The 25,013-nt window shown below is 38.9% G+C and overlaps 2 protein-coding genes across 4 annotated transcripts in view; both read left to right on the forward strand.

Moving 5' to 3' along the window:
• Positions 1-18,559, forward strand: part of NWD2 (NACHT and WD repeat domain containing 2) — a 48,393-nt gene extending 29,834 nt beyond the window's left edge. For 2 of the 3 annotated variants that reach the window (XM_072334091.1, XM_072334093.1), the window contains 4 exons: positions 8,781-8,984; positions 10,203-10,347; positions 10,662-11,251; positions 12,755-16,853. In XM_072334091.1, coding sequence (XP_072190192.1) covers positions 8,781-8,984; positions 10,203-10,347; positions 10,662-11,251; positions 12,755-16,687 — 4,872 coding nt within the window. In that variant the 3' untranslated portion in view covers positions 16,688-16,853. Of the gene's footprint in view, positions 1-8,780; positions 8,985-10,202; positions 10,348-10,661; positions 11,252-12,754; positions 16,854-17,876 lie in introns of those variants that run through there. The other variant, XM_072334092.1, reaches the window with a different exon arrangement.
• Positions 18,560-24,350: 5,791 nt separating this feature from the next.
• PGCKA1 (PDCD10 and GCKIII kinases associated 1) overlaps positions 24,351-25,013 on the forward strand; it is a 43,453-nt gene continuing 42,790 nt past the window's right edge. The window contains exon 1 of the mRNA XM_072336177.1: positions 24,351-24,487. The gene's annotated coding sequence lies outside the window, so the exon portion shown is untranslated. The remainder of the gene's footprint in view (positions 24,488-25,013) is intronic.

Genomic DNA, 25,013 nt, shown 5'->3' on the forward strand with positions numbered 1-25,013 from the left:
CTCAATTGCTGCAGCTTTGGAGTTGACTACATGCCTCTGTGTTAATGCCTTAGGTGCCTAATTCATCTCTTTTTGTCTTGCTCAAAATTACCTCTATCTAATCTCTTTGGCTCATCACTTATCCTAAATACCATACCAAAATAGGAATTTAGAAATTAAGCATCCGTTGTTATAGACATTAGCACAATTATATTTCCTTGAATATAAAAATAAGGTCCCATCTTTTTAGAGGGCACGTGGGTACATGGACCCAGCAGAAGAGAGTACATTTTCTTTGGTACAAAACATAATAGAGGACAATAAGAGAGCTCTAGTTTTTAATTCCTTGGGATTGTTGTCCAGAAATCAATGTCATGTCCTCCGAGATAGCTGCACTGCTAGACTCAGGATGTCTTCTGTATGCCTGTATCTCTGGATGCTCAGAGAGGCACACTAAGCAACACTGGCAGGGGAAGCATTTCTCTGTTAGCTGTTCTTCACCTAATAGATGCAAGACAAGATTTCAAATCCTTTCATGGTTCTTCCCTGCTCGGGTGAGTGTTGTGATTATTTTACAGAAAAAAGCAAGTTTACACCACTATGCTCTTCTCTTGAAGACAAGGTGGATCTTCCAGGAAAGGTATTTATCTCACACGCTGTAGGAAGGGTAGACATTTCCACAGGCAAGGTTATCCCCTTACATTCAATTGAAAAGAAAAAAAGTGGGGGGTAGGGGGAGCAAAGTGAGAATGATTAATTTGCGTGAAGGAGAATTTTAGTGAGTGAGTGGCTCAAATGTACAGCCACAGGTAGGCAAAATCTTCTACAGTACTTCCTCTACTCTATCTTTATTCACAGACCTTTCTCCTTATTTTATTCTCTTCTACTGTTTTTCTCACCTGCACACATAGTCAGGGAGATTGAAGGCCCAGCTACGATGGTGAAAGAAAAGGCAACTACATGAACCAAAGCAGTAGTCTATAATCACATAAAAGACAGAAGGAAGATTTTGGAGGAAGTAGATTGTTGATATTTTTATCTCCAGAAAAAAAAAGAAAAGTTCTGATGAAGCAAAGTGTATCAGGGAAGTAGGTCATGAATTTCTTGGAGGAAGCACATTCACCCTGCATGATAGAGTGTTAGTTCCTACCCACTATGTCCTGAGAAATCCTTCAGAGGTTTTTCTCTCTATCTCCCCACCACTAAGAGAAGGCTCTGAAATTTAGAAATGTCGTACTGTGGTTGAAGTTCAGAGCCAAAGGAAATGGTTCACTTCGTTACAGCTTTCCTCTTTATCAAGTAACACCACCATCATTCTCATACCTCATATCAGAAACATTACTCACAGCAAAAAACTTCAGAACTTGTACTCCATCCTTTCAGCTCCAGTTACAGTCAGGTTTTGTACTGACTGTACAACGAACCCTTTTTGTTCTTCATGGAACTGATACCTTTATAAAGTTTCTGAAATGCCCATAGCCTTGCCAGCACCACCATCTCCTTGTACTTCTGCAAAGCCTCCAGGGAAAAAGAAAAGAGAAATTAAAGCATGCCTCAGTGAGCCAAAGCGCTGTTTCTCGAGCCAAGAAACATAAATACACATCCAGGCAGACTGAAAAAAAAATAAATGTATCTATTTCTCAGCACAGAAATGTTTTTATTATACTTCTATGACAATCATTTCAAAATGAAAAAAAATATTTCTTCTTTCGTGGTTTCTGTAGTCAGCTGAAGTTATAAAAGTAAATATATTTACCCATGAATTTCAGCCAAATTATTGGAGGCAGGGACACAATTATTTGCACCAGGTAAAGAAAATAGTCAAATGAAAATATTTGTAACTGCTCAGAAGACATTATTTTCCTCTTGGGAAAAAAAGAAAATAAATAAAAAATAAATAAATAAATAAATAAAAAAAAAAAAAAAAAAAAAAAAAAAAAAAGCACAGATTTGATAAACAGTGTAAAGCTACAGTCCCATTCCCTGCTGAAACATGAGATCCATTATATATTAGTAGTCAGAACATAAATGTCTTTTCTGTCAGCTGTCTATAGCCTCATTTTATAGGTAGGCAGTCCAAGGCAGTGGTAAAAGCATCAGGAAGTTACATGTGCCCAAACTGAGATGAAGCAAAAAGTGGAACAAAGGGCTGATATTTAAGAGGTCTGAACCAACACTGATCTTCTGCTCACTAAGCTGTACTGCCTTACAATGGCCAGTATTAGAAGAAAAGTGCTGTTCTGAAGGCAAATGCATGCTCAAAATCACAGCTTTTTTTTTATTCTTTTTTCTCTTCCTACTTTTTACTTCTGTATTTATGAGTTTGAAGAATATTCTCTCTGTGAATGTATCAGAAGGTACACTGTATCACATTACAGCTGGAAGGAAAAAAAAAGTGGAGGCAACTATTTTTAGAATATCTTTTAGCTACCAGCTACTCTGTATCTTCGACTTCCTAAAATTTGGTTTAGATAAAATGCCTTCTTCACCTAAGCTTCAGTTGTTCAAATCAGTTTGGTTTCTTTTAATTGCTTGCAGATTAGACTAACAAGAAGTTAACATGTATACTCCACTGAGATTTTCACTGAAATCATGTTTGTTTTTCTCATTAGTACACTGAAAATAAGTTTAAGTAAATATACTTTTCTCTTTGCAGTTCAAATGATTCACTATGGTTTAGCCATTAGCATTGTTTTGAGTTTGAGAGGTCTTGGCTATTGTTCCCTTAATGAATAAAAATAAATAAATAAGTCAAGGACACATTCTTTTTCTGTTTCTGATAGTAAATTCTCAGCTTCAATTTAACACATATTTGTTTCTCAGAAACAAAGTACAGCTAAGCCTGTTCGTTGTATTTATGCTTTTGTTTTGCTTTCCCCACAAAAAAAGAAAAATTGTGTGTGATTATCTTATGTTGCATAAGTATCTTCTAAAGGCAACCATAACAGTAGGATTATAGTATGCTCTCAATAAGCCAAAAAGAGCTATGGTTCTACTAAATTTCTTTGAACAGGAATATAAAAATTTCTATCCTGCCTACTTTGTTCCAGATTTTCAAGACATGATCTGCCTGCCTGTTTGTTTATATCACTTAATCCAAAATTTCTGCAGATCAGGAGGGTAAATATGCTTAAATGTTACCAATCCTGCAGTCCTTCCTTTACTTCAACAAGCCGTTTAGGCAGGATGGACTTACTACTGCACTGTGTTAGCAAATGGAAATTCAAGATGAAAGACAGGACGTAAACTGTAGACAGTCTGAAAACCATAAAGCATTTCCTGCAGTTATTCTGCAGTGATTTTATCTTCAGTTCACACATCTGCATGGGTAGGACCACTTATTGTTGAATATCGCTCCTATATGACCAATCTAGTGGCCTTGTATGATGCAGTGATGGCATCAGTGGACAAAGGAAAAACAACTGATGTCATCTACCTGAACTTGTGCAAGGGCTTTGTCATGGTCCGAGACCACAGCTTTATCTCTAAACTGGAGAGATATGGATTTGAATGCTGGACTATTAGGTGGACAAGGAATCTTTTGGATGGTCACAAGCAAAGGGTTGTTGTCAATGGCTCTAAGTCCAAGTGGAGGCCAGTCATGAGAAATGTCCCCGAGGGGTCTGTCTCAGGCCTGGTGTTCTTCAACATCATTATCAGTGATACAGACAATGGGATTGGATATACCCTCAGCAAGTTTGATGATGACACCAAACTGAGTGATGCAGTTGACACAACAGAAGGGAGGGATGGCATCCAGAGGGACCTGGATACACTTGAAAAGGAGACACATCAGAACCTAATGAGACTTAACAAAGCCAGGTGCAAGGTTTTGCACTTGGGTGGAGGCAATCCTGAATACGAGTATAGAATAGGTGAAGAATTCATTGAGTCCTGCGGAGAAGGTCTTGGGAATCCTGATGGTCAAAAAACTGGACATGGTTCAGCAGTGTGCTCTTCCTGTCCAGAAGGCCAACAGTATCCTGGGCTGCATCGGAATAGGAGTGGTGAGCTAGGAGAGGGAAGTGATTGTCTTACTCTACTATGCCCTTGCAAGGCCCCATTTGAACTACTGTGTCCAAACCTGAGGCCCCCAGTACAGAAATGATGTTCAGCTTTTGGGGAGGGTCCAGAGGGCTCCAAAGAGGATCAAAGGGATGGAGCATCTCCCCTGTAAAGGACATTGGAGGGAGTTGGGCTTGTTTAGCTTGGAGAAGTGAAGACTTTAGGGAGATCTCACTGCAGCCTTCCAGTACTTGAAGGGAACTTACAAGCCAGACAGGAACCAACTTTTTACACAGTCTGATAGGGATAGGATAAGGAGGCATGGCTTTAACCTAAGAGAGGGTAGATTCAGGTTAGATATTAGGAAGAAATTTTTTACGGAGACTGGTGAGGTGCTGGAACAAGTGGCCCAGAGAAGTTGTCGATGCCCAGTACCTGGAGACATTCAAGGTCAGGTTGGATAGGATTCTGGGCAGCCTAATCTAGTGGCTGGCAAGCCTGCCTGTGACAGTCTGGTCATTCACCAACTACACACCTGTATTTTCAATGAACCTGCAGCTTTCTGTGTTGGCAAACAATCAAGATGCAATTCAAATCTTGTTAGTTTTCTCCTTTTGGTCATTACTGGGATTGTATCGATAACTTTAATATCTTCCCATACCCAGAGTAGAAGGAAAATATTTTCCATCTGGACCTAAACAATAATTCTTTAATTTGCCTTTAATAATTTTCCTTTAATTTCAGCCTCAGGCACAACAAAGCTAAAAAGACTACTGCTGAGGCTGTTCTGTTGTCAATTCTAAGAAGTTCTCTCTGATACAATTAGTTGTTGAGGGTTTTATACATTTATCAGCCTGGAAGCTTTAAACAGTTCAATCATCTTCAATCTAATGAATCTTTAATTTGTTATTTTACTATTATATGAAAATGACTTATCAGGTGGGAAATATAGATTCACAGGTCTGTATATAACACTGTTTCCTAGTACTGAATATAGCGTAAACATTACACTTGCTTTTAAAAATTAATTTCTTATAATAATCATCAAATTGTCCCAAGGTTGTTATTGCAAATTGAAGTTTTAGGTTATTACTGCAGAGTGCTGTGTTATTTTTCATAAAGGACATAAATGACAATATTCTTACTTTCATTTAGCATGATGAAACATTAAGACTGTGAGAAACTTATTTTCTTTAAATTCTGTTGTTCTGGTTTTCCTACTTAAATGTATAGTGAATAAGAGAGAGGGACAGACACTTCCAGAGGGTGCTTCCTGCCTCTAGCATAACTGCATCTTGGACACTGAAGCCCCTGGAGGAAGGTGTGCCATTCTAAGTCTCTTATTTAGGCATCTAAAGTTTTAGATGTTTTTGTGGAACCCTAACACAATATGCAAACACATAGAAATCCAGAAAAGTAGAGAAGAGATGGCTTTTCCTTGGAAACAGCCTAGAAGGAGATACTTACAAGCCTCACCATATGCAAGAATGGAAGATGCTGTTCTCACAGCCTGTGCATGCAATGCACCCATTCAAAGTCTATTATGTAGCATAACAAACAAATTTAATTAAGATTTCAGCAAACACATATAATCTACTTTTGTTCTTAGTTATGGTTTTTGGTTTTGTTTTGTTTTTTTAAACCAGTGATCACAGTTGATGAAAATCATACTGTACATCAAGTGAAATATGTTCAAGTGAAGAACTTTTCCCCGGGAGCTTGGTATGCTCATCATTCTCTCAGTAGAAAGCAAAGCTTCGGAGTTGTGCTCTGAGTGTGACTAATTCATGCAGCTCATGAAGAACTTCTATGAAAATCCCACCTGTGATTTCCAGCCATGCAGTGAGCACAATTACAGAAGACCATTCAATTAGAAAATGCAATGTCTTTCAAATAATATTTGGATAGGCCTCCATTTTATTTAAAAGCACGTGACAAAATCATCCACAGGGATTCCAGTATTTCAGGACTTGGGGGGTACTGGTGGATGGTAAGGTGGGTATGAGCCAGCAATGTGCCCTTGCAGCCCAGAAAGCCAACTATATCCTGGGCTGCATCAAAAGAAGGGAGGCCAGCAGGGTGAGGGATGTGATCCTGCCCCTCTACTTTGTTCTGGTGAGGCCTCACCTGGAGTACTGCATCCACATGTGGAGACCTCAGTACAGGAGAGACATGGACCTGCTAGAGTGCATCCAAAGGACCACAAAAATGATCCAAAGGATGGAGCACCTCTCCTATAAGGACAGGCTGAGGGAGCTACAAGAAAGAAGGGGACAGACTCCTTAGCAGGGTGTGTGTTGAAAGAACAAGGAGAAATGGTTTAGTTTGGGTATAAGGAAAACGTCTTTTACAGTAAGGAAGGTAAGGTACAGGAACAGGTTGCCCGGCAATGTGGTGGATGCCCCATCCCTAGAGACATTCAAGTCGAGGCTGAACCAGGATCTGAGCAACCTGACTGAGCTGTGGGTGTCCCTGCTCATTGCAGGGGAGTTGGACAAGACAACCTGTAAAGATCCCTGCCGACTCTAAGGATTCTATGATTCTATTCTGTTCATGTTAAAATCCACCTTCTTTTTCTGTTTTTCTGAAGTGGTTAGGAAGATGATCTCTTATACAGGATTGCTTATATAGAATCATAGAATCACCAAGGTTGGGAAAGACCTAAAAGATCATCCAGTCCAACTGTTCACCTGTTACCAATAGCTCCCTCTAAACCATGTCTCTCAGCACAACATCCAGTCATTCCTTGAATATATATATCTGTTGCAATAACAGATAAGGAAGAAAATCTGTGTTTAAATTTTAAGGTAGTGCTTTTCTTTTCTCACCTCTCATACAGTGGAATGAGAACTGTACCAGAAAAGCAAAAAAAAAAAACAAAAAAAAACCTCCAAAATAAGTTTAAATGAAATGCAGTGCAATAAAACAAGACCTTTTAAAATTGATATTTTAATACTGCTAATGAATGGCTCAACTATCAAGTTTTGCTTGGACACCCCATTGGACTTAAATTTAGAAAAAGTGTAGCCTCATGAATTGCTGTTTAAGGTAATTTAAAAATTTGCATAGCAAAGCTCCACTAAGAGAAGTTTATGAGATTTCTAAATTACTCTGAATGTACAAGTTCAGCGCCGTAGAGTAATTAACCTCATTTGATAAGAGAAAAATAACATTATATTGTGTTTAACCTCTGCAGCTTCAGAATTCCTAAATTACAAGGCTGTCAGACCAACCACTTGCCATCAGAGCCAGCACTGCACTTCACGTGTGCTCTCCCTAGTCTGCTCCAGGCAAAAGTCAGTCAGGTTAGAAAAATCTGTGGTCACATTTTGTCTGAAACAGGTTAGGAAGTGTTTGCATTAAGTGCTCTGATATCTCTGATCTGAGGCTACGGCAACTAACAGGATGAGCTGCTTGAGTACCTTTTGCCAACACAACTGGATTCAGAGACGGATGTCAGCAGCGTCACACTTCTAAAACCAGCAAAACTTCATCATAATCAGTTATTGATTTGCAGGGCTTAGTTACAGCTAAAAAAGTTTGGAACAGCTTCTCATTATGACGAGTGGTTTAAAAATAATGATTACTTAGATTTTTATTATTTACAAACAAGGTCATTTACATTTTTAGGGTAGTACTATATTTGCATTAGCATTACTTTGCTAATAGATCTTTCCGATGAAAATCAAGATGCTGATACTGTTGGTTCCTCTCCACATTAAGTGTTTCTTCTCATTAATTCAGAATCTTTACTGAATATATTTAAATGAGAAAAGAAATAAAAAATGAAATTCAATTTTAAACAAAGTGAGAACTCTCAATGACTGCTGTGTGCCAACATCTGAATGCAGAATAAATCGCAGGGTCAAAAACATGCCACAATTTTGTAGAAAGAATGCAGAAATGTCCTACAGCTTTATCTTCCAAAAAGTTCATTCAATATCTATAGACAGAAAACTACAAAACTAAGTTATAGAGAATGTCTTCATAGCATTATAATCAATACTTTATGCCTCAGTCTTGAAGGTAACACAATTTAAGAACTGACTTCCACAAATCTTTACATTTATACCAAATTCATGCACTTAAGTAATAAACTGGGTTTTAATACTGGTCAAAACGATTTCCCCTTTCTCCACTGTGCATTCCCTGGACATCTGCTGGGACAAGGACAGTGAATACTTTTTGCAGCATGATAATACAAGACTGCAAAGTAACTTGGAGTTACACAAGATCAATCTTGGCATTCCTAGTAGAAGTTGCATTTTTAATAACGTTAATGTGAGATGTACCCAACCTCATGTGAATTTTCATCAAGCAGAACATCAAATCTTGTGTTCCATTACAGTGAAAGCTAAGAATAAAGCCAAGTGGTAAAGAATCCAGAGGTACATTCATATCCTGTAGTCCACTGAAAAGGATTCCTCCTACATCTGATTTTACATTTCTGATTAAAGTCCGCCAGTGGAAATCAATAATACATTACTCAAAGCTGTGATAAGAAAATATGTTGGGTGTTTTTTAATTACATCTTTTGAATGCCTTTGTATTTTTACTATTGGTTAATGTTAAGAAGGATAGTGCATCTGCTTGAAAATCCACCAGGTGATCATAGTGGGATGGAGTGCAACACAATAATCTCAATATCATTTATCTTACATTGTGTGTTTTCCTTTCTGTTAATTTCAAAGTCATGAAACTATTACAATACTGATATTTATGAAATTCAGATGCTGTGGAGGGCTTTCACATCACTGAGAAGAAAAATTTAATCCCTATTTCCCACAAATACACAGGGCCTGCTGGGAGAGAAGTATGGGAACATCCGCATCCCAGGGGAAGTGGAGTCAGCTGAATTTGAAATGATCCTGGATGCTGCCTTGGAGGCCAAGCTAGAGACCAGAATTATAGAAGAGTGGTACTGCAGAGATGAGAACGCAGTGCCGCCAGCATATTACCTCAGGCCAAAATCTGAAATGCTGAAGAGCTACCAGAATACAGTAAGTCTCATTCACCTCCTTCAAAAATTCCTCTCCATCAGTGGAAAAAGCTCTGCAAGAATGAGTGACACAAGTGCCTAATGCAATCCCTCGGCACCTCCCATACTTTTAACTTAATAACTGCATTCTAAGGGAAGATTTTCCAACACCATTAATTATCATTTTTCAAACATGCATTTGTCGTTAATTGGTGACACTAAAAATTATGTGCTACCCAAGGTTCAATTCTACCCTCCTACATTAAAAAGACATTAACACAGACATGTTTAGTGAGTTGAATACAGTATTATGTTTCTATATATTGGATATTTACTGTAATATCCTTTTGAATAAAGCTCAACTTCTATTTGTTATTAAAAGTTCTTACCTTTCTTCAAGCTAATGAAAAACAGGACTTACTGAAGGATGTTTGTAACTTAAAGCTAACACAGAGTTACATCACATAAACACAGTGAAAGTAGTAAAAGACAAACTGTTCTGAACACGTCAAGAAAGTTGCTAAGGAACATAGCCCTTGGGGCCACTCTTTTTACTGTTGCACCCTCCTGCTTCCAGGAAAACAAGGCACCCCTTCAACATGTCACCTGCTGTAACACAGCAGCAACTGCCAGCTGTGTTACAGAAACCACCACTGTGGTATCTGACAGGTACCCTCTAAAGGCAATAATGAATTTATCTCACAGGCCCTCACCAATGGTACTAAGATTACTGTTACTATAGCAATGTATGCACTAAAGCAATGTCAGATAAAATCCCATTTTTTAATATTTTTTTTTTCAAATATGAAGTGCTGTAGGTACTAGGAAACTCATTTTCAATTTTGAAATCCAAGTTTTAATTATTATTATTAATACCTGTCATTAATAGGAAAAATAAATTTTAGAAGTATTACTGCTTCTTTAATATCATTACTTCTGGCTTGCATCTCAAAATACTTTATAGACAAAGGTTTCCTTGGTCTTATTCTTGGAGAATATTTCATCAGCTTCCTACAGGAGGAATTCAGAAACTATTCAAATAGATAACTTTTATTATTCTAAAGTGAAATCTACATCATGATCATCTACAATATAAAAAGGTGAACTTGTTCACTTATTTTTAGCAAATGTGCCTCTCTGCTACCATATTATTTTTGACCTTGAACAGTGGGTCTTTACTTTCTGAAGTTGTAAATGTGTGTATTGTAGCCTAATGTTTAACTATGGATATTTTTTAAAGATGGAACCTTCTTCAAACTCTATGAATGAGAACAAATGGCAAGATATATCAGAAGAAATAAAGAAGATTTTTAAGACTGCTGTGAAATTGCTGTATGAAAAAGGAAAAATGAAACACAGCCAAGCAAAGAGATATCTTTCCTCTGGTAAAATTCAGACTATTTCTGTATGTTCATGTGTTACCTTTTCTACCAAACTTTCCACAAACATGGAAATATATATTTCTGTTGGCATTTCTCACATGATCAAGGTGGAAAAAATGCTCATTATGCTTGCTTGAGGCTGAAGCCTTTCTGAAAATACCCAGCAATTGTTCTGTGCTTTTTTCTGCTTCTTACAGAAAACAGATGCGATCATTAAAGAGTCTGCATGTTGGGAGGGGAAGGTGGAGGAGGGCAGGATCTTATACTGTTTAAAAAGAAAAGATAACAGGGATTCTGTGTTCTCTTTTCATCCTCAGCTATTGAAGATGAACTTGACTTTGCCTTGGGTAAACAAACACCAGCTTTCCTAAAGAAGTGTGTTTGCTACATTCGGAAAATTGCCAACATCGAGCGTTTTGTTAAAATTCCAGAGATGGGAAAATACATGGATGTGGTACATACAGCTGGGAAGTTTCTACGAGATCCCGAAGCTCATGAGAAACTGATCAAGCTCAGGGATGAATTCATTCCTACCATCGTTGCATCCTCCAATCTGAGAGTGTATACATCCGTCACTCACTGTGACATGAAACTGGGGTACTCCCAAGAAGTGGAAAATCATTACATTGAAGGACTTGGTAAACAGTTCTATGAAGACATGATCGATATAATCCAGGCAACAGTACAGCAGAATTTTGACACCGAGACAGACTTGCTGTATGATGAAGTTCTTCAACATTCATCACTATGTAAAACATACTCCACTTTTTATGAATACAGATGTGAGGCATTAAACATAGTTCACAAGTATGTTCTACCTAGCAAAATAGGACACATTAACCCTCTTATCATATACGGAGGACCATGCACAGGGAAAACTCTTTTATTAGCCGAAGTGGCAAAGAAGGTAAATAAATGCCTTACATAAAATGGTGATGCCAGGATCATTAATGTGTATAGGCCAGCTTAGTAAAATAAAGATTATAAAACTCACATAGTGCATATTATTGTATACATGTTCAGAAAAGGACTGCCTTTTAATAACAACATGTCTATGTCATATACCCAAGTGAATTTAAAAAGACTTATTAGAGCTTTCAAAAGGTGGGTAGGGTTAAAAACATGTATTTTAGAATGATCTCTTTCCCTTTTGTTCCACTAAAGTCCTATGAACCTGGAACTGTCTAAACATCATATGCTGTTTTTAATGTTATTCACAAATACAACATGCCTTTCCAAGGTATGCTATCTTGTTTAACATTCTCATCAGAAATTACTCCAGAATTAGTCTGATACACTACCTACAACTATCTGTAATAATTAGCAAAAATACATTTTTTATCTGTCATGCTTCTTCAGCCACTGAGCTGAGTACTACAGAGATCTGAGGTGAAATACTGAGCAACACAGAACCAGATGCAGAAGGAAAAAAACAAAAAGCAAAAAAACAAGCTGGCATCTCTAAGCGTAATACTCCAGCTGAAATTCACAACTTTAAGTTCCCTAGAGGGTGCCCAGAGAATTTGGCACAGTAGATTGGGAAACAGCCATATCAACCAGAAGGAAATAGACAAAGGAACAATAATGTTTAAAATCCTGCCTTTCTCAAATGTGATTTCCTACGGATTCACATTTGTTGCCTACATAAAATAGGGATTTGCAGTTCAAAATCTCATTTCACTACATAAGTTCACCCAAAGGCTTTGGTTACATTTTTCTCTTAAAACATTCTGTAATAACTTCAAGTGGAGTGAAAAGAATTAGCATATGAGAGAACTGAACAAGTTAGCCTGCATAGACTGAGAGGATTTAGAGCCACATTCCTCACTTGCTTATAGTATGGTAACCAAAAAAATATCAAGAAATTCTGTTTACCTATTGTGGCAGCTTAAAAGAGCCACAGGCACACCAAGAGAGAGTGCACTCTGTTGGGCCAGGAATTAAAGTAACCAGCTAAGAATGTTTAATACTATATTCCCATCCCTGTCCAACAAAATTGCCAGGGCATGTATTTATACTCAGCTGGGAATTAATATTAAACAAGCTTAGGTGCCAAAATGGTCTGCCCAGCCAGTCTAACTACTGATTTCCAGAAGTGAGACATGGATTTTATGAAGAGCAACCTGGGATTTATGGACTAAATTCTGCTCAGATCCCCATAGATTTAAACCTCTTATAGATTTGGGCTTTAGTGTTTTGGGATATTAGCCAGGACACCCAAAGATGACATAAGATAAAAATTTCTTCCAGTGCACTGAAATCAAAAGCAGCCTCAAGCTCTACTGTTGAGAGCATTTCCATTCAACCACTCACGTTTAGAAATGTTTATTTATATGTAGGCTATTACTGTATATAAACCCTGTTACTGTGCTTTGTTTAGATCCTAACTAAATAATGCTCTGTATTCCAGGCCTATTCCTGGCTGCAAGAAGAGATGGGACCTGATTCTGACCCTGTGGTAATTATAAGATTTTTGGGATCCACTGAAACAAGCATAGATCTGAAGAATATACTTCAAAGCATTTGTGAACAATTAGCAGTCAATTATCGTTGCCTCGTGCAAAGTTACCCAAAAAAGATTCATGACCTCCGGGATTTGTTCATAAATCTCTTGAATGAGTCTTCATTCCACAGGCCACTGGTGATAATATTCGATGCCCTAGAACAGCTAACAGATAGTGATGATGCTAGGAAGCTTTGGTGGCTTCCCATTCACCTTCCCCGTTCTGTACGGATAATTTTGTCAACACTGCCAAACAAACATGGGATCCTGCAAAAACTGAGGTGCCTTATTCACGAAGAAGACAACTACATTGAACTGATTGCAAGGGACAGAAAGATGTGTAGCCAAGTACTGAAACATCAGCTGCTGCGAGTTAAAAGAAAAGTAACATCAGGGCAACAAATCTATGTCAATGAAGCATTCTCCAAGTGCACACTGCCTATGTTTGTGAACTTAACCTTCAGAGAGGTCAAGAACTGGAGATCTCACAAAGATGTGGATGAGTCTTCCCTCTGTGTCACTGTACATGAAAGCATAGAACAGTTGTTTTGGTCACTGGAAAGTAAATGTGGACCACGACTACTGTCAAGAGCACTTGGCTACATCACTATGTCCAAATCTGGCCTGAGTGAAATGGAACTGGAAGATATTTTGGCCCTTGACAACAGCGTTATGTATGAAGTAAGGGAGAGTATCCGAGAAAGTAACACCCTGAGAATTCCATATGTATACATCGCAAGGCTTAAGGAGGGTTTGCAGGGATACTTAATAGAGCGACAAGTAAAAAATGTTACCCTTCTTCTTTGGGCAAACAGACACTTGCACCTAATTGCACAGAAATTGTATCTGAACAATGAAGAAGATTTGCAGGAAATGCACACAATCATGGCGGAATATTTTCTTGGTGTTTGGTCAGGTGGACGAAGAAAACCTTTTTACAGCAATGACCAATATTTGAACAGTTGCCCTGACCGTGATAGTAGAGGCCTGCATGAGGAAGAAAAGCACTGCATGGATCAGATTGCTTTTGACAGGCAGGCACCTGATCAGCCATGGGTTTTTCAGTGTAATCCCTTAGAGCCTGACATCTTTTTTATCAATCATAGAAAAATGACAGAGCTTATTCATCACTTGACAAGATGTGGAAGAACAGATGATATGCTGTATGGAGTCATTATGAACTTCAGCTGGCTGTACACCATGATTAGAATAGGGCAGTTTGATAAAGCACTTTCTGACATAGAACTGGCTTACACCTACTCACAGGAAAAAGAACTGAAATTTCTGGCCAGTACCCTACGCAGTATCAAGTTCAAAGTAGTAAAATACCCAGGCTCACTCTCTGCTGAGTTGCAGCAGAGGCTTCTGCCAGTAGTAAGTTCACTGCCTAAACTCAGACATCTCCTCTTAGAATGCGACAAGGATGGGCCCAAGTACTGCTCTATCGTTCCCTTGCATTCTTCCATGGATTTAACTTACAGCCCTGAGCGCCTGCCACTCTCATCCAGCTGCATGCATGTCACTGAAATTCTGCCTACTTTTAATCCCAGTACAATCATTGCTGCTTTGGAAAATGGTTCCATCAGCACTTGGGATGTAGAGACTCGCCAGCTACTGAGGCAGATTACAACCTCTCCATCTGTTATCATAGGGATGAAACTTACTAGTGATGAAAGGTATCTTGTAGTGGCTACAACAAACAACACTCTTTTGATATATGATAATATAAATTCCTGTCTTTTGTCTGAAATGGAAATTAAGGGATCAAAACATTGTGGATTAGGGGGGGCCTCCAGTTTTATAAATGGGTTTACATTATCAGTCAACCATGCACTTGCATGGCTGGAAGCCAGCAAAGACATCACTGTAATAGACCTTCTTTATGGCTGGCCTCTCTATCACTTCCACTGCTGGTACGAGGTAACCTGTGTTCAGTGTTCTCCAGATGGAGTTTATGCCTTCTGTGGACAGTATTTGAACACAACAACCATTTTTCACTTAGGCAGTGGAGAAAAGTTGGCCACTGTAACCTCTGAATTTTCTGGTGGATTTGTGAAATTCCTTCTCATTCTGGACAAGGCCCAAGAAATGGTGATGGTGGACAGTGAAGGCAGCCTCTCTGTTTGGAATACAGAGGAGATCACAAATCCCCAGCTTACAGATGACTTTGACTGCAGGAGAGATGACAGTGAAGTTGTCAGCATAGAGCTTTCTGAAGACCAAAGTGCAATTTTAATTTGTAAAGCTCTCAGCATTGAGCTTCTTGACACTCATGTGTGGAAGGTAGCTGAAAAGTTCAGAGCTAAACACAACGAGCGCTTTATATCTGCTGTGTTGTCCAAAAATGGCAACTGTATAATTGCTTCAATGGAAAATACCTCAGCCATTTTTGTTTGGAGAAGAGATACGGGACAGTGTATGGCGAGCTTACAGGAAATCTCAGGAACTATAGTCAGGCTAATTAAATCAAATCATCATAACATGCTGCTATCTTTATCTACCAGTGGTGTCCTTTCTATTTGGGATATAGACATCATAACTGCTATGTCCAATATTGACAAATCTGGCAAACCTATCCAAAGACTGGTGTTGCCAGCCAGAGGTGAATTAATATACACATTGGATGGATCAGATTCTGTCCACAAGTGGAACTTCAGTACTGGATATATTGAAGCTATATTCAAGCACGAAGGTATTGTTGAAAACTGTGTGCTGACCTCTTCTGGAGAAATAATGATTACATCAGATGATAAATGCAGCCAGTATGTATGGCACACTGTTAGTGGCGAAAACATCTTTCGCATTAATGGGCAAAAAATCTCGGAGCTAATGATAACTCATAATGATCAGTTTGTAGTCTCCCTCTGTGAGCAAAATGCATCCAGAGTTTGGCGACTGGCCACGGGACATAGGGTTTGCAATATTTTAGTTGCCTTACAGAATGCATTTATAACAACTGCAAATACATTTGTGGTTGGAATGGCAAAGAATAAAGTGTTGGCGGTGAGTCTCTGGACAGGCAGTATAACCAAGAAGTTTTGCTGTGATGACGGTGCAAGCATTGTAGATGTCAAACTGATACCAGACTGCCCAGATATTATAGTATTTATAACATCTACTGAAACTGTGAACATCTGGAGCTTAACAGAGGAAGTCATCTGCAGACGTGTACAACTGCCTACCAATTTCTTGAAAAATCTGGAAGACTTTGAAATGTCCCCAAATGGCAAGCTAGGAATTATAACCCGTGGTGATGAGAACATCAATGTGCTTGATCTACACAGTGGAAAACTACGTGTAGTTCACGCTCCAGGTATTATCTGGCGGCAAAGGCTGTCTCGTGATGGCCGCTATCTTGTGTACATCTGTTTTCTCAATGAAGATGATGACAATGGTGCAATCTCTAGTTTAATTGTAATGAGGCTAGCGGACGGCAAAAACATTGGTGCCTGTTCTCTTTATAAGACTCCCACTTTCCTTACACTCTCACAGAGACATTTAAATATTATTATTGGATTTGATGACGGAAGTATAGGCACTTACACTGTAGTGGATCGAGTTGACGCAGCACTGAAAATCAAAATTGCTACTTCAAACAGCCGTCAGATTTTCAACAACACGACACAAGTGATTAGACCAAAATGTCACAATTATAGCTTCAAAGTGACTGCAGACTGCATATGGAGGGAATCAACTGAAGTGTTTGCCAGGGATAGCCCCATTACAGTTATAGAGCCTGAGGTGAGTGAAGCAACACCAACCAAAAAACACAGCTATTGCTATGAAAAGGTGTGCTCAGCCATAGACTGCAGAGGACACAGTTTTGCTTCTGACAACTGAGCATCTGTCCGGACTAGTTTACCTGAGTAATAGTATACATACATAGATTTGTCTTCTGAATTCAAGTAAAAATCAGTGCATTTCTTGGAAGACATTAACAGCAGAGGGCAGACCAGCTATTTCTTTCTTTACTGATATTCTTATATTTACATACACAAACACACACACACACAAAAAAAAAAAAGGTGGGGGGGGGGGGAGGGAGGGTGGGCTGGGAGGGAACATGAAGCAAATATTTAAGCAATGGGCTGCAGGGTTTTTTTTAATTACAGAATACAACGTTCAGACCAAGATTTTACCAGGGCCTTGATTAACAATTTCTAGCAATACTTTGAAAATTGTTATGCTATTACAGAGGTTCACTGATCTTACCTGCGACTGACAAAAAGCTTTGACTAGAGCTAAAGTTCCATGTGATCAGAAAGGAGAGGCAGACCACTGTTTATAAACTAAGTCGCCTACAAGTGGTCAGAGCTGAATCTATAGATAACAGCCAACTTTATATCCACTTGCAAAAATGTATTTTTCTTGCTTGATGGTGCAATGACAAGATGTCACCTGCCAACCTGGAACACTTGATACATTCCATCATCATTTTAAAAATACTTTTTTTTTTCTTTTAATTGGGATTGATTTGGGGTTGAAAGGCATAGGTACCAGTCAGCTGCAAATGTGACAGTATGTGAGGTGACAGACACTTGTTCTCCTCAGTGAAAGGACTAAAAGATTTCTTTTTTTAACTGCATGCAGAGATTTCAGGTTTCTGTATTGTGATAAAAAAATAAAATAAAATAAAATAAAATAAAATAAAATAAAATAAAATAAAATAAAATAAAATAAAATAAAATAAAATAAAATAAAATAAAATAAAATAAAATAAAAAAAGATTAAATGTAGATCATAAAAGGAATATAGAGTTGGGTCTTCGTTTTTGGTTTGAGGAAGTTATATGTCTTCATAGTGTGTGTTAGTCATTAAGAAAAACTTTTCAAAGACAAAGGGCATTGCAGATAAACAATTGAACATATGAATATGTTAAAAGATGGCTGTCCATTTTGATGTAAGAAAATCTAAAGTATCTCCTGTGTTCCCAAAGTACTCTTGATAGAAAGTTTTAAGACATGCCATGTTTTAATCTTAAAAACATTTGCCTTACTATCATTTCTGTTCTTTCCCATGTTAAATACAGATCAGATGACCAAACACTCTGGGACCGCTTGTATATGTGCTAATTCTCCACTAAATGCAAATGCTGCCCAAAGGTTCTTTATTGTTCCAATTTGTAATGTTTTTTTCTTACCTACAAGCTTCACTTTCCGCTTTAGAACTGTTCCAAGCCTTTTGTACAGTTTTATCAGTTTCAAGGCAGAAATTGTGAAATAACGACAAATGCTTAAAAAAAAATAATTCTCTTTCATCCAAGTGAAAGAAATGCTGGACATCATCTGAAAGCAGAGGAAGACATCTCCCTCCTTACGTATCTTAAAGATGGCACATCCAAGGAAAATTTTTCACATGGTTCAAGCAAAACAGTTTCATTTTTAAAATGAGAACTTCATGCCACAGATTTCCAAGAAATGAATGCTAAGCTGGAACTTAATGTAGTGTGTGAATGTTCTATGTACAAGCCAACATAGTATATTAAGTGACTTGAATGATTTTTCCTAACTTGTTTGCAACAAATAGATCATATTGAATGTTTTTATGTAAACTTTGTATTGTTGGGAAAAACCTACTGAATCAGAGATTTATATTTTCATAAATGTCAAATTTAGTTAAATTTTGTTACAGAGTTGTTAAATTAGAAATCTATTGCAGTCTTCAAACAATATACAGTCTTGTGTATGCATTGTTTGTACTAATAAACAAAGGAAACAGGCTCGTATGTGTTTGCAGTTTTAATCTGAGGGAAAGCTCCAGTAGGATAATGCATTTTAGTGTACTGTAGTCTCAGCTCACACTATATCTCAAGACTTTAAATTAATGCTGTACAGAGTGTATGTTGGCCATCTCCACAACAGCAGATTTCACGCTGGTAGAGGGACATAGTTGTAGACATTTGCAGCTCCCATTAGCCTGTATTCTAATGATTATTTAAGGGCTATTTTGTAAGGAGAATTCCAGTATTTTTCCCATTAAAGTTAACTAAATCAAACATTAAAAAGCCACTAAAATTTGCAAAGCATGGTTAGGTTCTCCTTATGACTAGATTACATGCTGTCTGCTTGTAACTCAACAGACAGAAAATATGTGTAACCTATCTAGTAAAAAGCCCAGGAAAGTGGGGAGTGCTTGAAATCCCCCTCCTCTAAAGAGCTGTGGAACTGCAAGTGGTTCTGGAATTCACTCCTCCAAGGTTCCTGTTTTGAAGGTAAGCAACCTTCCTTCCATCTTCTTTCAAAAACAGGGCATGACTCACTCATGCCAGTCTTGATGTCCTTGTGCATAACCTGCATGTCAAAAAGTCAATTCCTTTGTGGTCTAGAAAGAGTGAAAATACATCTCTTATCTGCCAGCAGAGTGACCAACATTGGGTAATAGCTGAACATAACATAGAAACAGAACAAAACAGAAACAGTGAAACATTCTTTGTTGAGAAGCAGTACCAGAACATAGCACCACTTCAGCTAAGTGGTTTATTGGTGGTGTACTCAGACTTGCTTCTCTTGTTTTCTGCCTCACCATGGTTTTGCATGGTAGTACAGCATCTTGGGGCTGGTGACAGTCCCCAACAGATGGTCAACCTGCCAGTGAGAGCAGTCTTTCCCTCAACTCAGGTCAAAAAGGGGATTTGGGCCTTTGTCAAAGCAGCTGGGTGGCACAAGAGAGTTAATGCTGTATATAAAACAGAACAAGTGTTGTGTTTGTGTTTTGAACCTTAGTCTCAAGTCTCACATGTTCTGACCAAGGATCAAGAGTGGGGCAGCACTCCTATTTCTCTTAATTGTAAAATAGTAAGAAAGACAAACATACACGACTCTTGCTTTACTTAAGTCCTTCTGCCTAGTATTGGATCTATAATCTCACTGAGAATTCTGTTTAGGTCCTGTTCCTCTTTACACTTTGAATCTACCTCAGTGTATCTGTACTCAGCTTTCCGCCTTTCTGAGTCTATTTCTCAGGTGTCAGATGAACACTGAGCCACCACAGCAGGTAGGTTTCTGAACACTATCAGGCTGCAGGGTGTCCAAATACTGGCTGCTGCAAGACTGAGTGCTCCACAGCCCTCTCACAAATATGACCACAAGCACCCCCATACTATTGTATAGAGAGTAAACAGTTTCTTTAATAATGAGAGACCCAAATACAAAGTGCTATTCTATTTCTTCAGAGGAACAGGGCAATTTACTTTCTCTTAAGGAGCATTATTTGCATATCCAGAACAAAGCTTTCATTCATTCTTTATCTAAAGTGCATCAATAAACAGGATCAGATGAAGGTCCATATTTTCTGACACACGAGGCTCTAGGAATAGGCCATAGCTGCAAGAAAGCTTTAGTGGGGAACTAGCCGGAAATTCTTTGGCTGACAAAGGTAAGCCAGAGGTCAGCTAGGAAAAATATTTTTATCAGTCATTTCCTTTGCACCACAGCTGGGGAATGCACGGCCCGTGACTTCATTTCATACGGCCTGTGGCCATTTAAATTTTTTCACGCTACTAGCAGATAACATCAAAATGTGAGTTAACAGGTAGCTTGGAAAAGGCATTCAGAAGGCTTTCAGGTTTGTGTTTCTCCTGCCCTGATTTCTTTATGCTGCATAAGCAAGTCCTACTCAGAAACCTGTAGTGACAGAAATTTTCTCAAGTGACAAAGGGAGTTTGAAACAAATATCTGCCACTATAATAATGGTCATACAAAGAAAGAGGGGGAGGACTATTTCAGCCCCAGATCAGTTTAAAGTCCTGAGAGTTTGCTGTGACTGTCAAAAACTTACACTGAAAGTTTTTCAGGGCAAGTTGACTGATGTGATGCTTATGTGTCTTTGTGACACATTGTTTTCTTTTTTTCATAAGGGATTAAAAGATATGCTGTATCCACCTTGGATGGATTTGGTTCTTAGGTAACATGGGACAGCTTCTGGGCTCATACAGAGGCCACACCACAGCTCTCCATGCTACTAAAACTTTGCTACATAAAACTATTCAATGTTTTACAGTAAATATTAAAAGTGCAAAATGACAGATTTTTGTTATGTATCCCTATTTCTTCAATTATAAAATCAAGTGCATTTTATTTTTTCACATATTTTTAACATATTCACAAATATGACCCATAAATATCAAAATGTGAAGTAGGACCTCTGGATAGCTGTCAAGGACTTGTTATTAAAAGCCATACATTTATGTTATAAATATGAACCTACTTTAAAATTATTACACCCTGTTAAAGATATTACTCAGCATTTCTTTGTGGAGCTCCACCTGGATGCAGGAAGAGCAATGGACTGCATTATCTCCCCTGGTTCGCCTTTCCAGCCTGATCACCAAACACCACTCCTTGCATTTTGGAGGTAGTCTGGAGACTTCTACAAAGCCGCTGATGATCACAGTGTGGTCCTAAATCACAATGTCAATTCTCAAAACTCAAAGGCTGAAAGAAGTTAACAAAGATGGTGAAAGGTCTGGAAGACAAAGTGTGTGAGAAGCAGCTGAGGTCTCTTGGTTTGTTCAGACCAGAGAAGAGGAGGCTAAGGGGAGGCCTCATGGTGGCCTCACAAGGGGAATGGAGGGACAGCACTGAGCTCTATTTTCTAATGACAGCAACAGACCTAAGGGAATTAATGGAATTGTGTCAGGGGAGAGTTAGACTGGGGATTAGGAAAAGGTTCTGCACTAAAGAAAGAGCAGCATGGTACAGTCTCCCCAGGGCAGTGGTCATGGTCCCAAGCTGCTGGAGTTCACAAAGTGTTTGGACAGTGCTCTCAGATATGGAGATTGAATTTTGGTGTGTTCTGTGTAGAGCCAAGAGTGGATAATATTTTTGGGTCCATTTCAAATCAGAATATTCTATGATCCTCCTAAGGATCATAGATTGAGGTACTTTGCCAGGTGCTTCTCCAGGAGGAGCAGTTCACACAACCATCCTTCTTCATCACTGGAGTCACCATCCCTGGCAGTGTTCAAGAAGCATCTGGATAGGGTGCTAGGAGATATGGTTTAGTGGTTTTCTGTTGGTATGTTAAAGGGAGGACAGTTAGACTAGATGATCTTGTAGGTCCTTTCCAATCTTGTGATTCTATGATTGCTTTGAAAAGGAGACTTTCAGTATGGAGGACTATCCACACAACACTAAATTTACTTGAAAACATAGCACAATAACCCTAGATAACCACTCCAGCAGAGCATGTCCTTAAAATTGCAAATGGTTCCCAAAGCAACTGCTACAACATCCTCTAGCAGGCTCTTCTTCCTGCCTCTGCAGCCCCATTGTCCCAGATCAATGTCCTGCTTGCCTGCGTGGGGGACACTTCCATCCCACCCAGCAAAGCCTCCAAATGACTGCAGCAGCTCTACCTGCAACACCTGACCTGTCTGCAGAACAGGGATTCCATCTCCAGCCTCAGCAGGGAATACATGAGGGCAAATTTAGGGCACATCCACATTTTCCTGTTGGCATGGCTTTCACTACAGAACACTGCTGCACCAGCACAGCTCTTTCATTTACCACAGCATACAAAATTGATACATAATGTCATCACCTGATTTTCTTGCCACAGTTCTGATTCCATGTGAATTTTGTGGTTTTCTTTGTATGCTGGAAAGCTTCGGGACTAAAAGAGATCCAGTCAACAGACTTGAAGTGAAATACATAACATTTGCAAGGCAAGGGATGAAACAAAAAACAAACACCAAAGCACAGATGAAAACAGAAGATCCTGAAAGAAATAGAACTGTCTGTTGTCATTTGTCTCCATTATTGAATTGCCTGTTAAGTGCCCAGCATTTCCCACTGTAAGACCACGTTGCTGATGGTATCTAACTTATGATGTTAACCTCTTGGGCCGTAATTTATCAAGGCAGAGTGTTATCTCAACAGGAATATCCTTCAAAATGAAAAAAAGAAATACAGAAACAAACAAACAAATAAAAACACCATCAAAACAGTCTACAATGAGATTAGAGGAAAAATAGAGTTTCTGCTGGCTGAGTATATCAACTACTTTTCCCTTGGAAAAAAATATTATCCTACTTGTGGTTTGACACTCCATCCAAGACACGTCTGTAAAAACCTGACCTAATTATCAGCCCAAAGAGATTCTAACAGCTTGCACATGCCTATAGGAAAAGTCAGATTTCAGGAACAGGAGATTATTTTCAGCCAATGCTAAGAGCATGCAAGCAAAAATAAATAAGTAGAATATAATTTAGACAAATTTAAAAAAGAATGGAAAAAGTCTGCCACAGAGCTTTGCAGAGCTTTGCTGGACTCACAAGCTGCAGATAATGTTTGCCTTTACATTACAGCACAACTCTCTGCTTCAAATAAGCAGATCCAAAGAAGTTTTTATGACTTTGTTGCTGGGCAGTGGTGTTGCAGGCAGCTTCATTGCTCTGCACTGGGACAGGTGGCACAGATGGTGCTCCTGCTGCCCCTCCACCCACACTGCAGCCCCAGACCACCCCTGACATGAATCTGGAAGAGCCATACTGTCCTCACCATAGTGTCTAGGAGGGGAAACACAAGGCAAACCCCGCTCACTGATGAAGTGAGATTTTAAGAGGCTACTTCGCATGAGTAAGGCAAGCAGTACTCCAGCCTGCCTCTTCCACTGGGAAGCCAGGGGTGCAAGCTCCAACCAGTCAGAGGGTCACTCTAAGTGAACAGTTACTGGGAGTGAGAACAATACCTCTACCAGTATAGCAGCCAGGCTTCATATAACCATAAACAGAGGGTTTAGCAAAGTGTTCTCAAGTGGGCTATCTCTGCTTGTACTGCTTTGGAACCCCCATCCTAATGTAATGTCAGTGCCAGTTCTTTCCAGGACATTTTTTCTTCTTCAAGTTTCCACTTACACATCTACTCACGTTAAAGATTACAGCTGGGAAACACCTGACGCAGCTGCCTGCAGATATTGCTTAAGTCAATTCTCTCCTCCTGCACAGGGAACGCTCTCATAACTGGGTTGCAGCAGCAGAACATCTTTCATAGCACATTTGGGAACACCACACCCAAACCAAAGTGATCCCAGGGAAGTCAGCAACTTTCATCAGTAAGTATTAGGGGGTGCCTGCAAACACTTACCTTAAAGCAAAGTTCCTCTACAGAGCATCACCCAGAACAGTGGGACTCAACTTCTGTGCTCGGCAATACTCTGATGCAACAGAAGAAATTTTTACCAGAGCTGTTCAGCACTGCTTGTGGCATGAGAAGATTTCATTTTAAGAATATGCAAATAACAGTGTTAACACACTGACAGACTTGGACTTTGTTGTGGTTGTGGTGAGCGGGTGTCCCAGCGGAGAACTATTCGGCACATGCAATCCCTCCCATTCCTTTTCTAACCCTGGCTAGAAAGCAGTGAGTTCTGTCAGGTTTTTATCCAGCTTGCAGGTAAAGGGTTACAGATTCTAGGAAGTATTAAATGCAAACTTTAAAGGATTTTATTTTCATCTGCAGTCACATGACGACTTAATACCCAATGACACTAACTACAGTGTCTCATTAAGAGGTCATGCAAACTCCCAAGCTAAACAAGGCATTCTTACATATTTAACATTCAAATGCAGGAGCCGAGCTAAGCCATGGAAGATTGCAGTCAGAAAAAAGCAACACTTCCTGATCAGGACAAAAGCTACAGGTAGGAGAAGTTCTTGTTCCTTTAACTTACAACACTGTGCTTTCAAGAGAAACTGTTTGTAGGGAATGTTGTGTACTCTCTTTCTTAACTTTAGCTCTCAAAATAATCTAACTTTCATCTGGAAAATATCAGATCTCACCTGTTTCACCTTTTGTAAAATCAGTTTTGTTTATGTGCTCGGTTGGCTCAGCAGAAATCCATACAAAACAATGCTCTTAAACGAAATGTAACTACAGAAAAACTAATATTTTAAAGATTTCTTAGCTATTCTAACTGTTGTGTTAGAGTATGTAAGGTAAAAGGGGAGTTAATGTGTCTGACGTCTGAACTGAAGGGATTTAGAGCTCTTCTGACTTTACTTATACCATGAATTGCACATTGTTTCAGTCACTCTGATGAAAGTATATTTTAATGGATGTGGCTTTCTCGCTGAACTTTCATGATTTCTGATTTCCCTTCTTGCAATTTGATGCATTTAAAAGGAAAAAAAAAAAAAAATCTTACAAAAGCAAATAAAAGGCAGGTG

The sequence above is a fragment of the Excalfactoria chinensis genome, chromosome 4 (genome assembly GCF_039878825.1).
Source record: "Excalfactoria chinensis isolate bCotChi1 chromosome 4, bCotChi1.hap2, whole genome shotgun sequence".
Taxonomy (NCBI): domain Eukaryota; kingdom Metazoa; phylum Chordata; class Aves; order Galliformes; family Phasianidae; genus Excalfactoria; species Excalfactoria chinensis.